This window comes from Perognathus longimembris, chromosome 1 (genome assembly GCF_023159225.1).
Source record: "Perognathus longimembris pacificus isolate PPM17 chromosome 1, ASM2315922v1, whole genome shotgun sequence".
NCBI lineage: Eukaryota > Metazoa > Chordata > Mammalia > Rodentia > Heteromyidae > Perognathus > Perognathus longimembris.
In genome coordinates this window covers 34967573-34994823 of record NC_063161.1, presented here as the reverse complement: position 1 = coordinate 34994823, position 27251 = coordinate 34967573, and the positions used below count along the sequence as shown (strand labels likewise).

The following is a 27251-nucleotide window of genomic DNA, read 5'->3' as shown; positions in this document are numbered from 1 at the left end:
ATATTCCAAGCATATGTAAATTCTTGTTACTCAACTGAACCAGTTTGATTTTCTTAGCTTCCAGTTGACTGTAAACCTTTCTAATATTGGGCTAAAATATGTCATTTGGAAAAATCAGTATTAAGCACCAAGTTCGGCTCGGGCTAGATGTTCCACATAGATACAAGAATATAAACATGACACTCCAAGTGTGTGGTTCCCATTGGGAGTGACACAGTGCTTGGCATGTTGAAAAGGTGAGTAAATGTGGAACATATATTTTATTCATGCATTATTCAATGGGCCAGAAACAAATATGTTTGTAACCCTAATCAGAGTTTCCATATTGGGGCTGTTTTAAACAGATACACTCATGTGAGTTTCTAAGTCCAGGTGCCTGAAAAGAATGCTCTTCTGGTTAGCGATGCAGATATATAAGACCTGCCTACCTTACCTGATATCCTAATATATTCTCCGTTATGAATCTACACAAAGCCAAAGCTTAAGTTTTTTTTAATGTACAGGTTCATGAACAGGTGCAAATCCTTTTAACCATACTTGGGGTTGCAATGACACTTAATTTTTGAAAGTAGATTGCTGACTTCAATTTTTTTCTTCTTGAACTCATGACTTAGCTAAATAGTTCACTTCAGAAAGAAGTTTTTCTCACCCTCCAACCTAAGAGCCTCTTTGGAGAAGTTTCCTTGGTATATTTTCTTCTGCTTCTGGTAAAGATCACTGTACCTTTGGGAACCCTTTAATTCATCTCTGTATGAACTGATTCTGGAAAAAGATGTCTGCCTCTTACAAGAAGTAAGGACTCTTGAACATGTTATGAGGTCCCTTCCGTGAAGAGAAATTCTAAATCCACTTCATCCTCATGGTAGACAGCTACATTTTTATATACCTCAAAAACGTTTAAAAAAAAAAAAAAAAGGAAATGGAGCTGATCAAGTGGTAGAGTGCTAGCCAGGGGCAAAAAAATGCTCAGGGACAGCACCCAGGCCCTTACTTCAAGCCATAGCACAAAAAATAAAGTAAAAAAAAAAAAAAAAAAAGGTAAAGTCTTCATATTTATTGGCACTATCTTAAATAAGTGCTCAGAAATTATCATGTAGTTAGTACTTAGTGTGCTGAATGACAGCAATGAGGACAAGGCAGAGGAACAATACATCTAAGGAACATTTGTAGAAAGTAATTGAATGGCAATGGAATAGAGCGGGGGGAGGGGGGTTAACAAGAAGAAAAATCTTGTCTCAATTCAGATCTACCACCTTTGTTAAGAAGCACTAGGACTGGGAAAATTATCAACTATAAAATCTGAAAAGACAAAAAAAATTAAATGTCTAACTTTTCTTGAACAGTTCTTGTTCCAAAATATTATGTATATTTAGTCTTACTTTGTACTGAGGGGCAATGATGCATTTTCAGGCATAATTTTCAAACACAAAAGGCCACTAAGATTTTATTTCCCCAGTCTTCCCTAGCACTAATAATGTTCACAAACATAGTGAAGGAAATTATGCCTTTAACCAAAAATATTGGCCCTGCTTTATATCTTAGCCACATGTTCACTGTCAACAACCCTAACAAATTAAACATTTGAACTACAATATAGCCCTCTTTATTTGTTGTCGGTCTTAATCACCTTTGTTTGTCTGCTTAGTGCCTTTAACTCTTAGATGTTGCACCTAGAGATTCTTGCTTATTTTATGATGTAGGTTTATATGCCCTTTAATTGAAAGCAAACTGCCTTAGATAATCCAGTGACAACGTTACAAGGTCCACTTTCCGTTAAAAGGCAAATAGAAATATTAAGCTGTTCTCTAAAATGAAGAAAAACACATAAAATATATAGTAATTTATCACTTGATTTCCTTTACCTGAGATAGAACCCCACAAGCTAAAATGCCTCTTTTATGTATGTTCCCCCCACCCCAAAGTGGGAAGGGGTTATAAGAGATTATAGTACTCATAACTAGTCTTTTCTTCTGACATTTCTCTACTTATTTTTTCTGTTTTACCACTCAAGAGTTTGGTCCTTTATCATTTTCAATTTGTTTATATTCAGGTTACTATATAACTATATCAACTTTTATCTAAATTTAATATTTCAATTATGTGTTGAAAATACCTCATTAAAAAAAAAAGTAAAGGGGCTGGAAATATGGTTTAGTGGTAGTGCTTGCCTAGCATGCATGAAGCCCTGGGTTTGATTCCTCAGCACGACATAAACAGAAAAGGCAGGAAGTGGTGCTGTAGCTCAAGTGGTAGAGTGTCAGCCTTGAGTAAAAAGAAGCCAGGGACAGTGCTCATGCCTCGAGTCCAAACCCTAGGTAGGACTGGCAAAAAAGAAGAAAAAAATAAAACTGGCTGGGCACTGGTGGTTCATGCCTATAATGCTATTTAAGAGGTTACAATCTGAGGATCATGGTTCAAAGCCAGTCTTGAAACTCTTATCTACAACTCACCAGCAAAAAGCTGGAAGTAGAGCTGTGGGTCAAGGGGTAAAACTACCCTTTGCGCAAAAAACTCAGACACAGCACCCCAAGTACAAGCCTCAGGACTGGCACCAAGAGAAAAAAAAAAGTAAAACGGTGGAAAGAACAGCAACAGAATCTCACTCTTAAGCAGTATTTGCTATTTTTATGTGTCAGTTATAGTAACTTTGTGAGGGCTGGGATATGGCCTAGTGGCAAGAGAGCTTGCCTCATATACATGAGGCCCTGGGTTCAATTCCCCAGCACCACATATACAGAAAACGGCCAGAAGCGGCGCTGTGGCTCAAGTGGCAGAGTGCTAGCCTTGAGCAAAAGGAAGCCAGGGACAGTACTCAGGCCCTGAGTTCAAGGCGCAGGACTGGCCAAAAAAAAAAAGTAACTTTGTGAAATAACAGGGGAAAAAAAAGTGGCATGGCAGGATATCTGTAAAGCAATGTCAAGTACTTCGTGTTTTACTAATACATAACTGATCTGAAAGGAAACCACCTATTATCGCATGCTGTGCAGAACTTGCAAACATCTATCCAGCCTGCATAAATGGACTCTGGAGTCCCATGTACAGCCCAATGGAGCTATTCTTATACATCTAAATGAAGAAGAGGAAGAAAAGAAGGAAGGGGAGGAGGAGAAGGAAGAGGAATATACCTATATCTTACTTCAACCTTTTTCCAGTGTGTGAAAAGTGAAGAAAGACAGCAACGTTTTTTAAAAAGTTAGCTTATATTAAAAAATACTTTGTATATAAACAGTTTAATACTACAGTGTAATATTTTAGTACAAAGCAGTTCAAATAGTAATTGTTCTTTAAATTGTTAAACTTTATTATAAATTAAAATTTCTTTACAAAAAAATTGCACATAGTATTTGACCACTCTTAGGTTCTGATGCTCTGGCATTTGCAATAGGTTCTTTAATCTTCAAGTTAAACAGTCTCGGCAAGGAGTCCAGAACGTGGCAAGGGCAATAAACAACCCTGTTAGGACATTCAAGTGCAACTAGCAGACTTGTGGCCATGGCAGTTACACTTTCCTTAAGATGGACTGCTTAAGTTTTAAATCCTGAAATGAAGAATCTCAAAAGATTTAAAAAGGAAGAACTAAAAGGAACTGCCTGCTTTTTACTGTAAACACAGCCCTGGAAATTAAATCCCAAACAAGAATCTCTCAGGCATCAGAGAGTGTCAAGTGAATCAGGAGTAGCACAAAATAAAGGGAGGGGAAAGTAAAAAATAAAACCAAAAACAAAGTAAAATTAAAATAAATGTCAGTCACTTTGAGGAGCTATACTTACGTACATGATGTTATGAGAATCTGGCAGGGCCTAGAAGCAGGCCAAACAGGAAGTTCATTTATCCAACCGAAGAGTATCATGTTCATTGCATCCGGTTTTGAGGTTAGGATATTGTAGGGGACTTGATATGATCAATTATGCTTGTCTGCCTTATACAGACCTTAGCCAGGAATCAGCCTAATCTTGAAGAATCATTCAAATAATTTTGGCAATTATTATAAGGACTTAGAACTGACTGCACCCAGTGTTCAGTGATTCTTGCTTTCTGTTTTGTTACTGTTTAAATTTAAGAGCTCATTTAGGCTGACTCCAATCTCTTGGCACTTGGAAACTAGTTTTCTCAGGTTATCAGTTTTACCTCCTTCTGATGCTTCAAACAAGAGTTGCTGTAAAAGATAGGGAAGCATAAAAGTAAGACATGGCTAGATTTTGAGCATTACCACATCAATGGATATGGCACATGCAGAAAATTTATAGGAAAACATCGAGAAAAAATAAAAGATAAAAAGCATTACATCTTTCCATAGTGATGCACAAAGAGGTAACTTCTGCAAGGCTCTCTGATATAAACGGTGGACCTATAAAATAGACACACACACTTCCATCAGAACACGAGTACAAACACTTTCATAACTGTTTAAAGAGTGACACTTTACAATGTACTAACATCTAAGACAAAATGGTTGTGTTTTAGTAGCTTTAAAACATTTAGACTTCTTAGAATGCTAACTTCTATGTTTTAATCTTTTTTTATTAATTGAATTTTACTGACAAGGTGTTGTGCAAAGGGAGTACAGTTACATAACAAAGTAGTGATTACATTTCTTGTGATATCTGTTATACCCTCATTTTTCTTTCCCTTCCCTAGTTCAGGTAGGCATATATACAATATCCAGTGTACCAAAATCATATACAGTAACCACGTAGGGTACACCACCGGAAATTCACCTAGAACATTAAACATAATGACAACAATAGAATCCTCCTGTGTCCTTCTCTTGGAGTTGTTTTTGCTTATCCTCGTCTTATATGATCATGTGTACATAGCTGTTGAGCAATTGTGATCCACTGATAGGTCTATCCTAGACCTTTTTATGTTTGCTTAGTAGTAGTTTGGTATTAGATAAATAAAGTCACTGACCCAAACATGTGGCAATACCATTTGAAAAGAAGTTTGTTATTTTGCAGACCTGGTCTCTACTGTTCACCCAACCCCACCCCCCTAACAGTCATATATCAAGGAGACCATGCTCCTTTGTTCTCTGTGTTCTAGGCTTGTCTCACTCAACATTATTTGTTCAAGCTCTGGCCATTTCCCTGCAAATACCAGTATTTTATCATTTGTAATCGCTATGTAGAATTCCATTGTGTGGGCTGGGGATATGGCCTAGTGGCTAGAGTGCCTGCCTTGTATTCATGAGGCCCTGGGTTCAATTCCCCAGCACCACATATACAGAAAATGGCCAGAAGTGGCGCTGTGGCTCAAGTGGCAGAGTGCTAGCCTTGAGCAAAAAGAAGCCAGGGACAGTGCTCAGGCCCTGAGTCCAAGCCCCAGGACTGGCCAAATAAAAAATATTCCATTGTGTACAGGTACCACATTTTTTTTTATCTATTCATCTGTAGTGAGGCATCTGGGTTGTTTCCATATTTTGGCTATAGTGAACTGTGCAGTGATAAACATGGATGTGCAGATGTCTTTATGGTATCCTGAGACCTGTTGTTCAGGATAGATGCCTAGGAGTGGTATGGCTGGGTCACAGGGTATGTCTATGCTAAGCTTTGAGGAACCTCCATACTGTTCTCCAAACTGGTTGTACTAGTTTGCACTACCACCAACAGTTGAGAAGAGTTCCTCTTTCCCCCGCATCCCCTCCAGCATTTGTTGTTGCCTGAGTTCAGAGTATAGGCCATTCTAACTGGAGTGAGGTAGTATCCTCAGGGTTGTTTTTATTTGCATTTTCTTTACTGCCAGGAATATTGAAAATTTCCTCATGTTTCTTTGCCATTTCTATTTCTTCTCCTGTGAAGTCTCTCTTTAGCTCCTTTGCCCATTTAATAATTGGTTTACTGGGTTTGGAGGGGATTCATTTCTTGAGTTCTCTGTAGATGACAGATATTAGGCCTTTGTCTGTTGCTGTGCTGGTGAAGATCCTTTCCCAAATGGTTGGCTGTCTTTCTAGTTTAGTGGCTATGTCTTTAGCTGTGCAGAAACTTTTTATTTTGTAGTAGCTCCGTTTGTCTAGTCACTCCCCTATCTGTTGTGCCCCTGGGACTCTGTTCAGGAAGTTCCTACCTGTGCCTATAAGTTTCTAGTGTCTCTCCTTATGTTTTAACCTTTTTAAAATGGGAAGTCAACAAAAGGGCAGAATAGCAAAAAGGAAATGAATAACCCATCTGATATTCAATTGTGGCTTACCTCTCTTTGTCCCTTTAGAACAATCTCAGCAGCAATGGCTCTAAGGAAAACAAAGGAATATAGAAAAGGGAAAAGAAAAATTTATATAATCTTTGTACAAAATGGAATACCACCACTGGCAGAATACTGACTGTGGGAATCTGAGTACAAAACTTCCTGAAAGTAACAGGCTAAACTTCCAAGGAGGGTAACCTATAGTGAAAAGAAAAATTCAACAATTTTTATCAACTTTACAAGAATAAAGCAGACCAGTGTTATGAACATCAATAACGTTCATAGAAAAAAAAAGACAACAACAACAAAAAATGTACTTAAAAGTCAAAAATGCCTAGCACTAATATCTTTAAAATAAATTAGACTACAACTGGGGGAACCCCCAAATTTTTAAGAAGATGGGAGTAAGATGTGTATGATAGGCCTATTTGTTGCATAACAGTATTGTCAACTCAAGTGTTGTCCTTCAAGGAAAATTTAAAGCCTATCCTTTTTTTCTGCTATAGGCAATTGTTAATAAGCACTTACTCACTCTTGGTATTAAACCACAGTAAGTGCCCAAAACAAATCTAAATTAGAGATCTGTCCAGGAAAAAAAGTACATATATATGTCATTTTAGATTTACCTGTCTGGAGCAAACCTTATAAATAAAAGCAATAGCTATAAAAACATGTACATGATTGTTGCATTACATTTTCCAGGTGGCCAGGCATGTCGGGATATTATATGTAAACATCTTGGCTTGAAGTTTCAGAATCTGAACATTGCTTTCTTCCCATTCATGTTGAAGTAACCTGTAAAGTACATTTGGAAAATGAAGAAAAGTATTAAAAGTGTAGACTACCCCAAATATACTCTATAAGCAGAGTGTCCAATCGGGTATAAAGTTCGTTCAGTTAAATTCTATCAAGGATATCTAGGAAATATTTGGAGAATGACTCTTAGGAAAATCACCCTGAACAGAAGTATGCAAATGGCCAAGGTGCAGTCAAAAGATTTTTGCTCATCTTCAACAATTCAATATTCCTGTAGAAAACTAAAGCATTCTCACTACACTCCTATTGTCCTCAAATGTTTGCTAAGTAGTAACTAGCAATTTCTTGGTACTTTTATATTATGTACACATAATGACTAATAATTAAGTTCTCTATTCTAAAAAAAACAAAACAAAAGGAGGCAGGGATGACAAGTCCTTCTAAGTACCAACACCACCAAAGTATTGATTTACCAAAAAAGCAAACAATCTATATTCCAAAATGCCTATCATATTACCAACTAGCGAAAATACAATTGCATTTTCTATTGCACACATTTTATCAACAATAATATTTCTAATTCAAATTTTTATAATTCAGTTTTTCAGATTAACACGATTGCTGGGTAACTTAATGCTAGAACAGCATGGTTATTTTTTTATTTTTGTCAAAGCCTTGAGCCTTTGAATTTTTGTGTTTAAGCTCATACCACTTTTTTACACACATGATAAGTAGAATATAAACATTTTTTAGACAGAACTGATTATCTGGTAAAGCTATAAAACAACCTAGCAATCATAACAAATCTAATGCAGTGGGAAAGAGTGCAAAAGTGGCAGCCAAGCATTGATATGTTAAGGTGCCTTTTAGAATTAAAAAGTTCATTTCTAGCCTGGTACTGGTGCCTCACACCTGTAATGCTATCTACTTAGGTTGCTGAGATCTGAGTATTTCAGTCTGAAGCCAGCCCAGGAAGGAAAGTCCATGAGATTATTTCCAATAAACTACCAAAAAAGATGGCAATGGAGTTGTGGCTCAAGTGGTAGAACTAGCCTTAAAAAGCAACTCAGGGGTAGCCCCTAGGCAGAGTTCAAACCCCAGGACATCACATGTACACACATACACATAAATACACACACACACACACACACACACACACACACACACACTCTCTCTCTCTCTCTCTCTGAGAGTGAGAGCATATTTATTTACTTTCAGAACAAAAAACCCAAAAGTCAAATTTTTTTCTGACCTGATTATGAGAACTAGGTTAGTGCTTCTCAAAGAGGATTTAAGGGCTCAAGTTAAGAATCTACATTTTAAGTGAACATCCCAGGAGACTCCAAACCATGCTAATATTTGAGAACACATAAAAATAGGAAAATCTTTAGGTAATATTCCTTTGCCATGTAATATATGCTCACTGCTTCTAATGTATATCTAAGGATATTTGGTTTGTGCTTAGGGAACACAGTTGAATTATTTATCCTTTCATAATCTGCAGTTTTCTAAAGTGACCTGACTTGGCTTCTGTATGAATAGCTAAATATGGTTCAACAATTCTGAAACTAAAGCAACATATGACTATGAGGAAATACTGGAACTACAGAATATTTTATCAAATTTTCAAGAACAGTTCTATATGAAGAACCAAAATTTTATATGAAGAACTATTTAGCTGAGAACCAGAAGATTTTTTTTTCTTACCTCAGTGCAAGTCCAGAATTAGCTGGCATAACTGAGCAAAACCGTTCCAAGGTTTTGGAATGCTGGGTCTTTGGAACACAGCTCAAATAAAAGAAAATAACCTGTTGGGGCGGGGAGGGGGGAAAAGAGATGAATGCAACAAGAATGTGAAATAGTTACTTATGTGCCTCTAGTGAGAAAACCAAAACGGTTTTTAAACATGAATCTGTACAAACTGTATTTATGTATGATGCTGTTACAGTTCCTACCATTAATTATATTAGTGCATTTTGAAATATGAATTAGAAAATATGATCTAGTGATGACAGCCATGGACAGAACACTGACAAGAAGCCAGGAGTCCGGGTTTTTATTCCTGAGTCTACCTTTATTTGCTGTGTAGCTGGGCAAGTCATAGAGCTAATAATACCTGCTATATCTTGTTCATGCCCGTGTGTAAATGACTTAATGTCCATAAAGTGCTTTGCGATCCTAAGATAAAGAATGGCATAGAAGTACAAAGCATAATAATTGGTTATCTTGATTCACAATAAAACCCCATTCCTCCCCCCCCAAAAAAAAGAAGAAAAAAAAGTAAAAAGTATTTTTTAAAAGCACACATTTCAGTCTCCATTGAGCAAAGAATATTTTTTGGGTTTCCACTGGACTGACTGAAAGGGGTCTCTGAAATAAACAAATAAAAAATATATCCCTTTACTTTATTTCGTTACCTATCACAAAATACTTTATAAATGTATCATTAATCAGATTCTACTCTTAAAATTCTATGTAGCACCAGAATGTAGCTTTCTTATGCCCTATGTATAGCTATATTTTCTTGGCAAAATGTAACAATAAAAAAGCACTACAATGCACATGTTTATTCTTTTTAAACCATAATATGTACTGTTCTTAGACCTTGAAGGAAAAATTAGAGGCAAAAAAAAACCAAAAAACCAAAACCTAGGAAAGTGGTCGTAGCAAAAGTTCTTTTGATATAAAATACTTAGTTTTTGTTACTTTTAAAGTCCTTTCAGTCACTGAAAGAAGGATCCTGAGAAAAGCTCTCTTGATACAAAATAGTTTCGTTGTCACTCTTAAAACTCCATTGTTTTCTAGAAACATCTAAAAGTTTTAGAGTCTTACCCGGTTATGAAATTCATAGTTGGACCAGTAATCAGCACTGCTAAAAGGAATAGCATATCGAGCAGGTACTGTAACCAAACATCTATTCACTAAATCAGTAAAAAATTTGAATTCCTGGACTTTGTTTCTGGATCCAGCAGCTCTATTATTGGCAAAGACAAGATAACTGCCAAAAGAAAAATATCAAAATTAGAATAATTAAGGCACATTCTTTTATTCCAAAATTCTTTTCTTAAGATGAATTACACTTACTCCATCCAAATCTTTTGTACTATATCAGATCTCATGGCCACCCCCAATGCTGCCTCATATGCTTCCACGGTCTCTTTAATACTTGATTGAAGAGGATGACACAGGCTGTTTAATAAATGAAAAAAAAAGTCTATGGCTCAATTGTACTGGAGAAATAAATGACAAAGTATGCTTAAACGTTATAGACATTATTACAATGGAATCTTTCTTTTTATCTCTCTATTTTAGTATGTAATAAACCTTAGGGTCTCCTCTTTGCTTTAATGACTTTAACATCAGGCTAATTTAAAGAGTGCAATTTGGTAGTAAATAGCAAAATCCACAGGGGATATTGTCTCACCAGTAAATCAGCCACAAATAAGGAATTTGGTGGTTAAAAATGTCATCATCAAAATTCCCTTTACATAAACAGGCTGGAATCTCAAGTGGTCCTGGGATATTTAAAAGATACCTGGAAAAAAAGAAAGCCCCAGATATTATGCCTATTCACACAGGAAAAAAAATATTTTACTTAAAAATCCTGAGTTTAAATTACACTGAAACATTTTTTATAAAAAAAACTTTCTTTTCATATGAATACCATCTCTCACATGTATGCAATGTAATGATATGATATCAGCATACATCACATTTTTAGAACACTGTATTTTCTCAGTATTACACTGTCATACTTGTATCAATAATTCTCCTAAAATAAATTTTTATTTTAGTCCCCAAATTAAACAAGTCACCAAAATAATCTACTGGAATCAAAATCATAAAAGAAAAATGAGACAACAAAGTTTCTGAAAATTTCCCATAAAATCTATATTCTGTTGTTAGAGAGAGAAAAAAATCTGGTACCTCAAAGTAATTCTTCTCTGGTGTGTGTGCCTATGTAGTCTGTAAACATAATGGCCCATTAAGCACTTACCAAATAAAAATGGAAAATACTGTAAACTATAACCTTTTGAAAAGCCATCAATTGGCATTAGACTATGAAAGGTTCTGAAAAGAATCTATTTGATTTCAACAACCTCAGTTTACCTCCCAATACATTTGAATCTCTGCATAATACAACCATCAGCATCTTCAAGAACAATGCTTTTTTAGCATAATTTTTAAATTATTTTTAAGTAGTTATACAGGGGGTTTCAATGTTTTTAGTTTATTAGCACAATGCATCATAATCCCCTTCCACTGAAGAACAATATTTTTAATGGAAAACAAGATGCAGTCTGGTATAATCATTTACATTGGATTTTGCAAGAAAACCAAGTTGGGTTTGTTTTTTTTTGCCAGTCCAGGGGCTTGGACTCAAAGCCTGAGCACTCTTTTTGCTCAAGGCTAGCACTCTTGACACTTGAGCAACAGCACCACTCCTGGCCATTTTCTGTACATGTGGTGCTGGGGAATTGAACCCAGGGCTTCATGTATAAGAGGCTTGCCACTAGGCCATATTCCCAGCCCCAAGAAAACAAGTTTGAATGAATTAGCCATGATGGAGTAAAAGACATAGCAAACACAAGAAATAGTGCATCTGGAAGGCAGGTTACCTTTCTAACTGGCCTACATTAGCATGAGCTATCTACTCAGAAGTCTAAGGATTTTAGCTTCCTCCAGTGACAACTGAGGTAGGCACTAAGAACACTAACAGAAAGGCTTCATATCTAATCTACATAAGAAGAGTGTATAATCTCTAGACTACTTTTAACAAATTGAATGACATCCTTATGTTAATTTTTTAAACTATTCTTTAATATCCAAATTGACAGACAGGTAATATTTTTTGAGACAGGGCCTCACTCTATAACCCAGACTGGTCTCTAACACTTAATCCTCCTGTGTCTAGTCTCCTAAACTGGTATTACAGGCATTTTAATCATCCTAGCTAACAAGAGTTCTTAAATTAATAGAATATCTGTGTTAAGTTACCAAGAAGAAACTGACAACACCATCTCTTAATTAAGCTAGAACGATTACCTCGATGCCCAAGGGAAAGCCAGGGAAGAGTCTGGTTCAGCCTTGAATGAGTTCCTTACTTAAGTTTGAAAACGTAGAGCAATCTAACTTAAACAAGGGAGGAAAGTGGGTATGTAGAAGATGAATAATCCCTAAATTCTTTATAGTTTCTTTCCTATTTATTTGCATTTAAAGTTATTTTGTCTTTATCTCCCCTATGGTTTGAATTCAAGGCCTGGAGTTTGTAAGAACTCTACCACTTGAGAAACTTTCACCAGTCCCTTTTTGTGTTGGTTATTTTCAAGACTGAGTGTTGCTTTATGCCCAGGCTGACTTGGACTGCAGTCCTCCTATTTATGCTCCCCTTTATTGCTGGGATGACAGGCATGCACCACTATACCCAGTCCATTTGCAATTTATTTTAAAACATCAATCTGGGTGTAGAAGAGCATAATTTCAAGAATGGCACTAAAACTACTATGTCAAGTAGTTGACAGATATAAAGACTCAAGTCTGGGGAGAAATAGTGATTGCAAATCTCAAGTGAAATTGTCCATTTCGCAAGAAATATTTGAGCAGATAGATCACTTAACAAAGCTGGAATTTATTTTTATTTATTTATTTATTCATTCATTCATTCATTCATTCATTCATTCATTCATTCATTTTGCCTACAGGTCCCCTGGCTTGAAATCCGGGCCAGGGCACTGTCCCTGAGATTCTTTTGCTCAAGGTTAGCACTCTACCACTTGAGCCACAGTCCCACTTCTGGCTTTTCTGAGAAGTTTATTAGAGGTAAGAAGAGCCTCACAGACTGTCCTGACCAGGCTGGCTTCGAACGGCAATCCTCAGATCTCAGCCTCCTCAGCTGCTAGGATTATAGGCCTCAGCAGCTAGGATTATAGGTGTGAGCCACCAGCACCTGACTAAGCTGGATTATTTTTGAAAAATGTGACTTTACAGTAAAACAACTATATTGGAATATAGTGAAGTGGGGAAGAAGGGATGTGAAGGTAATGCCAAAGAAAAATAGTTGTAAACATTAGTCTTGCTAACAGTAAATTAAGGTTTTATTTTCACTCGATAATTTCCGTAAGTTTTTTTAGAATATACTTGATTTAGGTCTTCCTTCTCTCCAATATTCCTAACATGGAGTAAGAAAGGAACTCACAAAAAATTCTTTTGGTGCTTCTTTATTTTTAGAACAGTTTTACTGGAACACAGCCATGCCCATTCATTTACTGTCTACAGATTTTTTTTCTTTTTTACCACAACAGCATAGCTGTTGCATATAATGAATATTATGGCCTGCAATCAGAAATAATTTCTTCCTAGTTCTTAGAAAAAAGTGTTCACTCTCTACGCAGATAAAGAAGAGGTAGAGGACTTTAAAAGCCTCCCTCAAAATCATTCTTAATAATCTATTGTGGCCTGTTAATATTGGTACAAGAGCACTGAGCAAAGCAAGCAAAGCCAGTAAGAACAGAGGTACTGAGAAACTAATGGATGGCTGAGAAAATAATCTAACCGAGTAAAAAAAAGTTATTATAAACCTTGGGTAGTATCTTTACTCCAAAGAATACAGAAACATTTTAGATACTGCCTCTTTTTTTAAATTATTATTCTGTAATCAGGTATCCACGCAAAAAAAAATTCCTATCAGCATAAAATGAAACCTTCCAATGAACTATATTTCCTCTCATTCTTCTACAAATCAAGAATTCTACAACTTACCGAAATAGATCCAAGTTACTATACTTCTCAAATCCAGGTTTAAAGAAGGATGCAATAAATTTCCGTAAAAATGGAAGAAGACTACTGCCTTGATTCTATTTAAAAAAGAGGAGTTGGGGGAAATACATATCAGACTTACAGTATTAACTAAAATGTCTAAAAAGAAAGAGCCTTAAAAATTACTCATTAGATTTCCTGGGTACATGAGGGATAGGTAGACAAGTTTGAGACACATTTAGCTAACTTCTCATATCTGTTTCATTCAATGTTTCATTAAATATTTTATTATGCAATGTCACCACATGCTCAAATTTCACCCACCATATACCTACTGAGGAGCTAACAGGTTTAGAACTGTGCCAGGAATTGGGGAGTCAAATATAGTTATTGTGCTTAAGCAGTTCTTAGTATAAAATGTAATGCATCTATAAACAAAATTACTAAGGAACGTAGAATGGTAGAAAGGTAGAGCAGATAATCTAACATAACTTCCAGAGTATAGGCTCCAAGAAATATTTTCTGGAGGTTATGGATACAGACATTGAAATGTAGAAATATATTTGAAAATCATATCACTTTTTACCTGCAAGATGAAGTATTTGCACATATGATAAAAAATCTCTGCATTCTGAGGATTTTTTTCAAACGCAGTAAGCCACACTGCTCTGGCTTTGTCCTGCTGATTAGTTTGCAAATACAAAGCCGCAAGGGCTTCCAATAACTGGCAGTTTGTGGGACATGATTCCAACAAATATTTACAAAGCTCCACGGCAGCCTGGTATCTTAAAAAGAAAAAGAATGTCTAAATACTCTGCTGAAACAGATCAATTTTTAACATAGGGTTAACTCTTTATCAATTTTACCTCTCTAGGAGTTGATGCAGAGCAATCATGTTTCTGTAAAGTGGAAGGCAGACTTCTATTCTTTCCTCAGTAGTAAGGGTCTCATCTGTACAAGCTTTCACAGCATCTACCCCAAAATATCATAACAATATATATCAAATTAATTATGTGACTATGTTTTTTCAACCGTAAGAGAACAATGGGCAAAGATAACCTGCCATTGGCTGGATTATCTTTGCTAAACTGCTTGGCCTTTAGCAAAAGAACTATTTCAAACTCCCAAAATTGAATCCATTACCCTCACTTTCATGGGCATAACTATCCCATGAGTTTTCATATCTAATCATCATTTTTTTTCATTTTTATGTCTCAACAATTATCCTAAATTTCTTGAAACTCATTTCAAAAGTACCATGGAATGGTATTACCTTTTCATCTTTCCCTGAGCACTACAAAAGAGGTCTTTTACAAAGCTGCTACACAGATGTCTCCTCCCAGCAAGATCCTTATTCCTTCAAACACATCCTTCCCTTTGTAAAGAGTCCCTCTCCTCAACTTGTAGTTTCTTATAGAATGGTAGACTATTTTTCTTTGCACCATTTCCTCCTCCTCCATTGGGGTATGACTTTCCAGATTTTCTGTAGTTAAATGTCATCATTTTAAAATTGGGGTTTTTTAAACTCACTTACAAGGATTTATCGTGCACGAACCTAAAATCTAAAAAGTAGTTTTAAACAATGTTTTTAGTGCACAAGTTTTAATTATGACCCCCATCACATGAGGTCAAATGTGAAATTTTTCATTTGTATCCTGTTGGTGCTCACAAAGTTTTGGATTTTACAGAATATCAGAATGATCAAACTTCAACTTGCACTGAGTTATTTACTGTGAGAACAGTAACTACTTTAAAGTACTTTGTAATATAGTATCTCCTATGATAATAGCTCTCAAATCCATTTATCGATCCATAATTGCTCACTTAGGAACAACTTTCTTATTTCCTTTGGCCAACTATTATTTCTACTTCACGATCTAAGACCATTTACAAATAGCTTTACTACTGTCACCAGTTTTACCAGATCATTGTTGTTGTTTTTAAATTAACATCAATTTCCTTTTCTTAAAGCCTAGAAATAATTGTAATTATTCCTCTTCCTAAAAATTGTATCTGATCCTTGCCATATCTTTTTGTAAAACCTTGGTGTCTATGGTAAATAGTATCATTTTATTTGTCTTATGTCTCTGTTATAGCAGTTTCTGTGGGAAAATTTCTCTTCATATTCTTTCTTAAAGAACCACTATTGGCCAATCAAGCCTACCACACTTCAAAATCCTGAACAATGTGGTATCATTCTACTTATGAAGCTTAATCCCTTCTATTATCATTTTGTTAAGGATTTTCTCTTCTTCAAATTTACTGCACAAATTCTTATTGATTTGTAGCTTTTAATTTACTTAGCTCTCATAACAGAAAATGTCCTTTACTTTTCTTTCCTTTCTTCACTGGGTTTATTCAACATCCATTGACTTAATATACTGCAGGAATTAACCATGTCCTTAAGGACATAGAGAAAAATCACAGTGTCCCCATCTTTGAGAAGACCCTCTAAATCACATCCTAGCCTTGCTTCAAAATCCAGCTCCAAGTCCAAATTGTATAAATCCTCCTCGATCATGCCAATCTATACTCATCTTTTCCCCTTGAGTTCATGGCTGATATTAATTCTACAAATAGTAATTCTACAAATCACAGATCCTAGTTTCTTCACCAGCACACTGTTTACTATATAATATAGTTACATGGCCTTATGTGTTGTCAACTGTAAAGATATTATGATTATTATTACTGGTGGGAGTAGTGGTACAGGAATTTATACTAAGGGACTTAAGCTTGCTAGAGATGCTCTATTACATAAGCCATACCTCTTCACCCTTTCTTTTGTTTCAGTTATCTTTCAGATAGGGCCTCATGCTTTTTGCTCAGGCTAGACTTATAGTATAATCCTCCTACCTATGCCTCTTGTAGCTGGAATTACAAGTATGAACTATGTCTGTTTTTTGCTGTTGTTTAAATAGGTCTTCCCTTTCTCCTACTCTGCCTGCCTCACAGGGTGGGGAGCTGGCCCAGAAACTCTTATCTTCCCAACCTCTGAGATTACAGGCATGTACCACCTTGCTTGGCCCAAATTTTATCTTCTGACTAGACTATAAACTTGGGAAGGAATAAGCTATATACTTTGCTCTGTGTTCAAGAGCAGATATATCACTTAACATATAACAATTAAATTCACTAATTGGTAAACAAATATATCAGCTAGTTCAAAAGATAATACATATCCATTTCTACCTAAATGGATAGCTAAAAACAACACCTAATTTTCTGATACAACCAACAACACAAACTTACAATTTATACTGTCTACATACTTTAACTGATATCCCTTGTCATAATCAGAAAAATAGAGGGCTGGGGATATGGCCTAGTGGCAAGAGTGCTTGCCTTGTATACATGAGGTCCTGGGTTCAATTCCCCAGCACCACATATGCAGAAAATGGCCAGAAGTGGCGCTGTGGCTGAAGTGGCAGAGTGCTAGCCTTGAGCAAAAAGAAGCCAGGGACAGTGCTCAGGCCCTGAGTCCAAGCCCCAGGACTGGCCAAAAAAAAAAAGAAAAATAGAAATCAGGTACTGCTGTATAGTTTCTGGTTTTATTTTCCCCTTTTTGGAAAACTTGGGCTTCATATTCTTATTAGCTTTTTCATTCATGGCTAGCACTTTACTACTCAAGATATACTTGTACTTCCAGCTTTCTATCAGTTAACTGGAGATTAAAGTTTCTTAACTTGTCTGCCACACTGCCTTTGAACCCTTATTCTCAGATCTCAGCCTCCTGAGTAGCTAGGAGTGTAGGCATAATCTACCAGCAAGTGTTTCTGGTTTTAACATATGCCAATGCCCATCTTATGACTCAATCATTTTTATATACATAATAAACTTTGAAAATGCGACTTGTAATACATAAACTTGTTACAGTTAGGAAGAACTGTAATAATGAATAAACTGGTTTCCTAAATACTGGTGGTATAATTTTTAACAGTTGACGTTATGATTTATACCACTCATACTTACCTTCAAAAACTGCCAACAATAGGTCAGGATTAGTCTTTAAATCTTGAGCTGCTTGCCATGGCATTACAAACGGTTCCCTGTTAACAATTCTTGAAGGATTAGTATTAGCTGGATCATAGAACGTTGATGGGAGACTGCTGAACTCAGTAAGATGTATGTAGGCCAGCCATGCCAAACATCGATCATTTGTTTTAAGGTATTCAGCTACTATTTCATCACTAGCCAACTTTAGTGCATTCTAGTTAAAAAGAAAAAAATCAGAAATGTTTTTGAGTGACTCCTATTCACAATAATATTCAAATGTAAAGAATAAAACTGAAGTACTCCCTAAGTGAAAATTTTGACAGTCATCAATTTTTAATGCAAAATTTGATGAGATGTCAGTCAGATTAACATAAATTGTACTAATATGAAAGTGAATGCATATTTAATTTTTAAAAAGCCGAATGCATTTGTGTATTTTAAGTGTCTAGATACTTAAAATCCTGTAAATTTAAGAAAATTTTTAAAAATAGTAAAATCATACCCAAGAAAGCATACCTAGAAAACCATATAGATGATTTATTATAGACTGATTTCTTTGCTCTTAAAATATCCTGACCAAACAAATGTGGAGATAAAGTTATAAACTTACCCAGTGTCACACAATTTACTAGTAAGCGAAAAGTTAAGGACTCAAATCCGAAGTCTGTTCTCTGTTAATGCTACCCATAAACATCTCAGACCTTTAAAAATTGTTCTTTAAAACTAAGTTAAATACTAGAATAAATGTTTACCTGTAAAATTGCAAGTGCACTTTGGCCTCTTCCAGTAAATATGTGCAGCTGTACTCTAAACAAAAGAGCCTCTAAAAGCTGAAAGGACAGAACATCTGATGTTTCCTGCTTGGCTGCTCCCATCAGAAACTTCACCATTCTCTCACATACATAATCTTTTTCTTCAAAGGTGCTTTCTAGATGCAGAAACTGCCCAGAAGGGTTTCACATAAGTAATGCTGCTTTATAGGAAGATGCTAAAACTACAGATTTTTCACATTTCATTAAAAAGTTGTCTCATATCTTCGATTTCTGCAAAAAGGTTAACTATAACAATGTATAAACCATTTTCCAGTACTATATCCTAAAGTCCCCTTTATCACAGAGTACAGATATACTCTCAGAATCATCACTGACAGCAATTTTCTCTCCTTTACCTGATTCCATAGCTAAAGACCATTGGTGGCTATCCAGTTCATCTTTATAATCATATACAACTTAGGTAAAAATTCCAAGAATTGCACCTATAGTATAATTATATTACAAAGCACATTAAAGACCAAACAACATTAAAGAAAAAAAGACATATCTTTTGAATATTCTTAACTTTATGAAACCTTGTGGAAATAGCATCAAGTTTGATACAAACTTCCATATTTAAAAAATACTCAACCTATCCTTCACTGTCCAAATCTACTCAGTAACTCAGTTCACAGTATGAGTTAGAATAACCACCAGTCTGTTTATTAAGAGATACTGTTATCCAAATCTATGTGGTTATGAATTTCAGTTAGCAAGTAAATGAAAGAACTAGGGCACAGAAAAACAAAGCCAAGGATATAGGATTGTTTTAGCCCAGGGGTTTGAAGTTAGCTTGACTAACATAGGGAGATCTGATCTCAGAAAACAAACTAAAAGAAAACAAACCTTATTAATCCATTTAGGGGGCTGTACTATAGCTTTAGTGGTAATGTGTGAGCTCAATATGCACAAAACCCTGGTTTCAATCCTCTGCACAACCCTAAGAAAACACTGATAACAACAGCTTCATATGAAAACTTACCTAAATCTAATGGCTCCTGAGTTCAGCTAATAAACTTCAGATATTAATGAATATCCGTGTTATTTCATAAATGGGTCAATTATTAAATTTAGCTTTAAAAGTCTCACTGCTCAGGAAAAGAGAAAGAATCGAACTTTTCAACTAATTTTTCTATCTTTATATCAGAAACTATACAGTACACTTATTTCCATAAGCAGAAAGACAAATAAGACCAGAAGTGTTTCCTGGATTTCATGGCAATTTTATACAAGGAAATAATTTTTTAAAAAATCTAAATGCTTTACAAAAATTACACTTAACCTTGTCCAATCTACAACTGTATAGGAATAGGTAAATGAAAATATTCAGTAATTCTTTTTTTTTTTTTTTTGCCAGTCCTGGGCTTTGGACTCAGGGCCTGAGCACTGTCCCTGGCTTCTTTTTTTTTTTTTTGCTCAAGGCTAGCACTCTGCCACTTGAGCCACAGCGCCACTTCTGGCCATTTTCTATATATGTGGTACTGGGGAATCGAACCCAGGGCTTCATGTATACGAGTCAAGCACTCTTGCCACTAGGCCATATTCCCAGCCCAATATTCAGTAATTCTTAAATTATTGTGTTAACAATTAAGTGACTGTTAACCACAAAAGAAGAAAATCATTTGTTCCTTAAACATTTTCTTCTTGTTTAGTCTTAATCCTGAGGGAGAGATATGTGGCTCCAAGGTTGCTAAAAATTGAAAGTAAGGGGAGAGAGGCAGACAAATGAAGAAGAGAGAAAGAATGCAGGTAACAGTTCATTGTATATACACCAAAGTTAAGAATAGTAAAGGAAGGAGTGGGTTGAAAGGGGCTGAGAATGTTGAGAGGGTGACAATAATCAAGATGCACTGTATTGATAAACTTTTGTTAAATGATATCTCCTTTATACAACTATTTAAGGAAAATAAAAATTTTAAGTAAAAAAAAAATTCAAAGTAAAGTATATATACAGCATATAATCCATTAAGCTCCATATCAATACTTAAGATGGCTCAAAGAATTATCAACAGACACAATATAGACACAGACACAGACACACACACACACAGACACACACACACAGACACATATACACACACACACACACACACACACACAGTGTTATCTTTTCTACTTACAGTCCAAAAGCTTTGATAATCAGGAGCATATTCAACAGCTGTTTCACACATCTCCTGCACTTCCTCCCTGGTTCCTCTTTTTGAGAACAATCTTAGGTAATGGCACCAAATTTCTGGATTGTCTTTGTTGTTTTCCAATGCTCGAGCCAAAACATTTAAAGCAGAATCTAAGGATTCTGAGCATAGCCTATATATTTAAAAGCAAAGGTAAAAGTGTTTCAGTTCTAAAAAAAAAATGTCTGAGGGTGCAGCCGTAGCTCAGTTATTATGTGCCCGTCTACCAGGAATAAGAGTCTGAGTTTTATCTCTAACAGTGAAAAAAATAAAATAAAATAAAAATGAAAAAAATTGCTTTAAGTCTAAATAAAGCTAATCAAGTAAGTCAATTTATGTATTTATTTTTCAATTTTACTATTAGAACCTATCAAGAGCCAGGATCACTACATCAAAGAAATTAAGATTTTAAATCATAACTGTAGGGGGAAAAAAGTTCTAATTTCCAATATCTATAAATTTCCACTTCCAATATCCCATATCCAATTCTTTTTAAAGTAGATGTTCAGTAAGCATTTACCAAAGATATAATGCAGTGTTATAAAACGACTAAGATTATCAACTCCAAATGTGCTCTATGTCCATATTCAGGAATAACCTTCTATGATTTACACTGTTTGGAAACAGGAAAAGTTAAACAACTCTCTCTTTCAAGGCCAGCTATTGCTAGAACAAAATTATAGCTTTCAATAGTTCTTTTCAATGGTCAAAGGCTTGCTATATCTCTTGGAGAAGATAATTTTCTCGCATGATCTTGTTCATAATGTACAATTTTTTTTGTCCTTGATTCAGTAATTGAGTCAGAAAACAGTGTAACATCCTAATAGCATAGAAATGACACGTAAGGAGAGTTAAAGCACCACAGTCCGGTAAGCACGGTGTTATTAGCTCTTTGTAGCGCCACCATATTAAAGATTTTATAGTATTTTAAGATAGGTCTATCAGGATGCTTCATGGAATGACTATATTTTAAAATCACAATGATAAAAAGATTATTCTTGGTTTATCTCCACTTTCAAAAACTAACAGTTATTAAAGTTAGGCATGAATACCAGCACTTGAAAGGATCATAAGATTAAAACTAAGCCTGGAATGTATAGTGAAAACTCTTGATATCCAGGAAAAAAATAAAAAAAGAAGTTAAAGGATGCAATTTATAACAAAAGCTATTGGCTGTGAAATAAATTACTATTTATCTTACTTGCATAATGTTGTCATCTATTATCTTATTATCTCTCTCTGAGAAAAAAAGAATTTGTGAGAACTTGGAGGTTATAAGCTTTGACTCTCCATTGTAAATTAACAATATTTAACCTGCTCCACTATTTATAGTAAGTTATGTAAGAGATGATTATTTGATTTTTAAAAAAATAATCTAGGGTGAGTGCTGGTGGCTCATGCCTGTACTCCTAGTTACTCAGGAGGCTGTGATCTAAGGATCACAGTTCAAAGTCTGTGAGACTTATCTCCAATTAGCCACCAGAAAACTGGAAGTGAAACTGTGCTAGCCTTGAGCAAAAGAGCTTCAGGACAGCACTCAGGCCCTGAGTACAAGCCCCATGACCAACAACAACAACAAAAAATTAATCCTGGGCTGGGAATATGGCCTAGTGGTAGAGTGCTTGCCTTGCATACATGAAGCCCTGAGTTTGATTCCTCAGCACCACATATATAGAAAAAGCCAGAAGTAGCACTGTGGCACTGTGGCTCAAGAGGTAGAGTGCTAGCCTTGAGCAAAAGAAGCCAGGGACAGTGCTCAGGCCCTGAGTCCAAGCCCTAAGACTGGCACAAAAAGAAAAAAAAAAAAATCCTTCTACTATTCAGAATTGGATGTTTAACTAAAACTACATAAGAATAGGCAAATAAAAATACTTAGTAATTTTTTTTATGATTTTGTTAACAGTAAAGTAGTTCTTAGCCAACAAACACAAATCACTTCTTTAAACATTTTTAAAGATTCTTTAAAGTCCAATATAATTTGTTACCCATACACTGAGCCATGGAAAAAATTATAAACATTTAGTCTTAAATTTTTAATAGCTTTTTTCCCCCTAATAGCTTCTGAGTAATAAAATACTTTTAGCTTTGTCAAGACTCCACTAATAAAAGCAATAGAACATGATTACAATATATGAAATAAACATCATAAAAACATAAACATCCAACAGTTTTCATGACCTACCCCTCATTTTGATTCAAGTACTTGTATGCAAGCTTGAGCCAAAGTTGCACATGGGAAGGATTTTCAAGGACACTTGCTTCTAAATTAGCAATGTCATCAGTTTCATTTGTAAAATATCTAACATCATCTGGAGTGACAACGGCATCCAAAACTGGAACTTTTATTTGGTTTGCTGGTCGGAAAGCTATAGAGAAAATGTCAATGGCTTTTTACTTTAATCTATAGACAGAAAAACAATTGATCTCATCTTTAAAATAATCTAAAAACCTACAGATTCTAATTATATACAATAAGGCTTTAACAACTTTAAAGAAGACCTACCATGTAATCATCCAAACCTAAACATTTATGAGAACAATAACAACAAAAAATGATGCCATTAACAATTGCTTTAGCGGTAGAGTGCTTGCCTAGCATGCATGAAGCCCAGGGTTCCATTTTTCAGTAATATAAACAGAAGAAGCTGGAAGTGGCGCTGTGGCACAAGTGGTATCATTGAGAAGCTCAGAAACAGTGCCCAGACCCCGAGTTCAAACCCAGGACTGGCAAAAAAAAAAAAAAAGAAAAAGAAAAAGAAAAAGAGCTGGGCACTGGTGGCTCATGCCTGTAGTCCTAGCTACTCTGGAGGCTGAGATCTGAGGATCACAGTTCAAAGCCAGCCTAGACAGGAGAGTCCATGAGACAGTTATCTCTAATTAACCACTACAAAACAAAACAAAGCGGAGCTGTGGCTCAAGTGGTAGAATGCTAGCCTTGAGTTGAAGCGCTAAGGGACAATGCCCAGACCCAAAGTTTAAGCCCCACAAATAACAACAACAAAAAAAAATTACTTTAGGGACTGGGTGGCAATGGCTCATATTTATAACCCTAGCTATTCTAGATCTCAGTTCAAAGCCAGCCTAGACGTTAAAAAAAAAGTCCAAGAGACACCATCACCAAAATAACCTGCAAAAAGCCGGGCTGAAAGTATGGCTCAAGTGATAGAGCACCAGCCAAGTGAGCAAGGAAGCCAAGCAGTAGCATCATACCCACAAAATTGAACAAGCAAGCAAATATTTCAGGCCAACAGAAATAAAGCCTTTACTAGTAAGGTAGAAGCATAATCTCCCAATATTAAGGGTAAGTGATATCATGTGATATTTCATCTAACTGTAAATTAGAATTTAAGAAATTAATGGAAAGTTAAAATTTAAAATCAAACACTTGCCCTCAAGGAGGACACTGGCCAACCAGTAGTTCTCAAATGACATCAGTTCTGTTAGGTTCACCACACTTTAAGTATGTTTGGAAATACATTAAGCAGTCAGATTTAATAGGGATGTTCTTCTCCCATCTACTGGGCAGAGGCCATGAACGCAAAACATCCTGCAATGAATGTCAGCGTTACACCCACACCATGAACTGCAAATACCAAAGGTATCACGTTGCAAAAAATAAAAACACTAATGAATTTATGTTTCAGAAAATAATGTGTGTTTTTTTTTAATATGTGGCTTGTAGATTAGTAGTGTTCATAGACAAAGATGGAGCATTACAATTTAACAACTCTGGATCCTAAACTAAATAACTTCGTACCATACTTAATTGGTCCTGTAGACTGTTCTTCATCACTACTGAAGCTATTCTCTGGAGTAGGTTTCCTCCAAAACTTTGGCTTCCATTTCCTTTTATCTTTATAGGTTGTAAATGGAGGTGCTACAGTGGACAGGAGAAAACTGTTAATTGATAGAACTAGTTATATTTTGTTTTTAGGACTACTCAAAAAATACATTCAAGTTCTTTTCAAGAATTACATTTAAGTCAAAACCAACAATTTTATATTAAGAACATTCTGAATAAATATCCACACATATAATTACATAAAAAGTCTTGAGGGCAAAGTGCTCGCACCGTATACATGAAGCCTAGGTTTTGATTCCACAGCACCACATATATAGAAAAAGCTGAAAGTGGCGCTGTGGCTCAAGTGGTAGAGTGCTAGCCTTGAACAGAAAGAAGCCAGGGACAGTGCTCAGGCCGAGTTCAATCCCCAGGACTGGCAAAAAACAAAAGAAAAAAAGTCTTAACACAGACACTGGGCGCCACTGGTTCACACATGTAATCCTAGCTACTATGGAAGTTGAGATCTGAGAAGCATAGCTCAAAGATAGCCAGGCCAAGAGTCCTTGAGCCTCTTATCTCCCATTGACCACCAAAAAGCCAAAAGTGGAGCTATACCTCCTATGGTAGAACACTCACTAGCTTTGAACAAAAAGCCCAGGGACAGTGCCCAGACCATGAGTTCAAGCCCCAGTACTGGCACCAAAAAAAAAAAAAAAAAGTTAAAACACAGAACATGAATCAAGCTAAGGGACTTCTCGGTAAAAAAAGAGAGAGAAGAATTTAAAAAAAAATGAGTAATAATGTTAAGACATTTCAAGGATATATGAGAGCAGCAAAGAGAAGCTCAACAAAAGCTGATAATGAATAAAGGGATGGCAAGAAAGGGAAATAAGACTGTGGTGGATGGGGACTAATCTGGAAGCAGGTGTGCCTGGGAGAAAGATAAAGAAGATTGAACACTGTCAAAATAGACAATTTGCAATTATGTAAACAGACCAAGGAAATCTGCTGGGGATGTTATTTCTTAGAGGGAAGGATGCTGGGAGTGTGATGGAGCGTATAAAATTGATTAAAATAGAAATGTGTGGAAATCCCCCTTCCTGTATAACTGATATAAGCTAATAAAAAAAATTTAAAAACCATACTATCAAAAGGTTTGTTGTCATACAGAAACTAAAAGGTCTTTTTTATACACACACACACACACACACACACACACACACATACTTACTGTGACCTCTACTTTCATTAATATTGCTAACAAGGAGAACAGCCATCTGGTCCATTGACATTCGATCTTTGTTTACTCCAAAAAGTTTCTCAACATATTTTTCTAAAATAAAAGCAGTACCTTCATTTTTTTAAAAAGACAACAACAACAAGGCCTATATCATCTTAACTACTAGACAAGTGCTTTCTATTACATCATACCAGCAATCTGAAATGGAAGATACCAGATTAAACTAATTATTAAATAAAAGTTGAAGTCCCAAAATAAGAATAATATCAATTCGGTATCTGTTATCTCTCTGGATTGTAATAGTACTAAATTTAGTAAATACTAATTCCTTTCTTTACTTCTAAGAAAATTGTTTCAGATGTATTATTTGCAATTGAAATCGAGGAAAAAGCTTAACAATCCTGTCTTACATTATCTGCTGGTAATTTATGATCTGTACATCAAAATTTATAAGTCCTTTCTATTCATTACTGCTGGAGGAGGGAAGATGGGACTAAAATTAGTAGACGGGTGAACTTGTTCCAAGTACACTGTATACATCTATGGAAATGTTACAATGAAATACCCCTGTAATACATTATAATGTATGTTGATTTTTTTTAATTTGAAAATTACAGCCATATTGACTTCCAGCTTTCCTATTTTTGAAAGCTAAATAACAGAGGTCTATGTTTAAATCACTAGTAAAATGTCTTTACAAACAGTCTGCTTTCTAAATGAACTACTTAGGTTAGACATCTGCCCAAAGAACTTTCTACATTGATCGTGTGGTCAGAGATACTACACTAGGCATAACAGATTAAGGTAAAAACTTCATAAGGTGAATATAATTAATTATAATAAAGATGTCATCAATAACTACATGTTCTTTTAATTGCCTAAATTATTATTTTCACTTAGAGAAGAACAAAAAGTTTTTTGAAACCTGCTGCAGAAGCAATTTCTTCATCAGTGCTAGTCTCTGAACAGCCAATCAAAGACAGATTGTATGACAGAATGTCCTGGAATAGCTGTTTTCGGTTAAGTGTATAGTCTTGTATATGCTGCCTAAAATAAAATGACAACACAAAAAAGATAATGATGTACATATCAAAATAAGCAACCAAGATGTTCTTTTAAATTACATTCATAAACAAACATTACTCACCACTGACAATCATCATCATTACACGTTCCTGTTAAGTCAAAACGGCAGAAACACTGATCTGGTTCGATCATATTACTGTAAGATACTGAGCTTAGGGGAAGTTTTTCCTTGGTCCGATAATACGGACTAAATCTAAGAAAAGAATGGATAGATAAATTAAGCTCCAGAAACATTCCTCAGAAAAAAAAATTTTTAACTTAGTTTTCCTTTCTCATTTAAAAGTTCTAGGCTTCAAGAGATTTATCTACATACCCAAAGTACTTCTAGAAACAGCCGGAATATTAAATGATAGTAATAAGCTACATTGGGAAGAAATGTGAATAGAAACATGGATCTACCAGTAATTCTAACACTCACAAAGCTGAAGCAAGAGGATAAGTTTTTAGGCTGGCCATTGAGACTATTT

At 35.4% G+C, this 27251-nt stretch overlaps 1 protein-coding gene across 1 annotated transcript in view; it reads right to left on the bottom strand.

Moving 5' to 3' along the window:
* Positions 1–3162: 3162 nt before the first annotated feature.
* Positions 3163–27251, bottom strand: part of Zfc3h1 (zinc finger C3H1-type containing) — a 63747-nt gene continuing 39658 nt past the window's right edge. Inside the window, exons 17-35 of the mRNA XM_048359376.1 lie at positions 26846–26977; positions 26624–26745; positions 25690–25791; positions 24432–24551; positions 22857–23040; positions 20621–20807; positions 18441–18629; positions 17665–17902; positions 14559–14664; positions 14279–14477; positions 13696–13790; positions 10361–10471; positions 10021–10125; positions 9769–9934; positions 8644–8744; positions 6874–6975; positions 6187–6226; positions 4286–4348; positions 3163–4156 (exon numbers count right to left, since the gene is read on the bottom strand). Of these exons, the coding sequence (XP_048215333.1) occupies positions 4019–4156; positions 4286–4348; positions 6187–6226; positions 6874–6975; positions 8644–8744; positions 9769–9934; positions 10021–10125; positions 10361–10471; positions 13696–13790; positions 14279–14477; positions 14559–14664; positions 17665–17902; positions 18441–18629; positions 20621–20807; positions 22857–23040; positions 24432–24551; positions 25690–25791; positions 26624–26745; positions 26846–26977 (2500 nt within the window). The 3' untranslated portion in view covers positions 3163–4018. The remainder of the gene's footprint in view (positions 4157–4285; positions 4349–6186; positions 6227–6873; positions 6976–8643; positions 8745–9768; positions 9935–10020; positions 10126–10360; positions 10472–13695; positions 13791–14278; positions 14478–14558; positions 14665–17664; positions 17903–18440; positions 18630–20620; positions 20808–22856; positions 23041–24431; positions 24552–25689; positions 25792–26623; positions 26746–26845; positions 26978–27251) is intronic.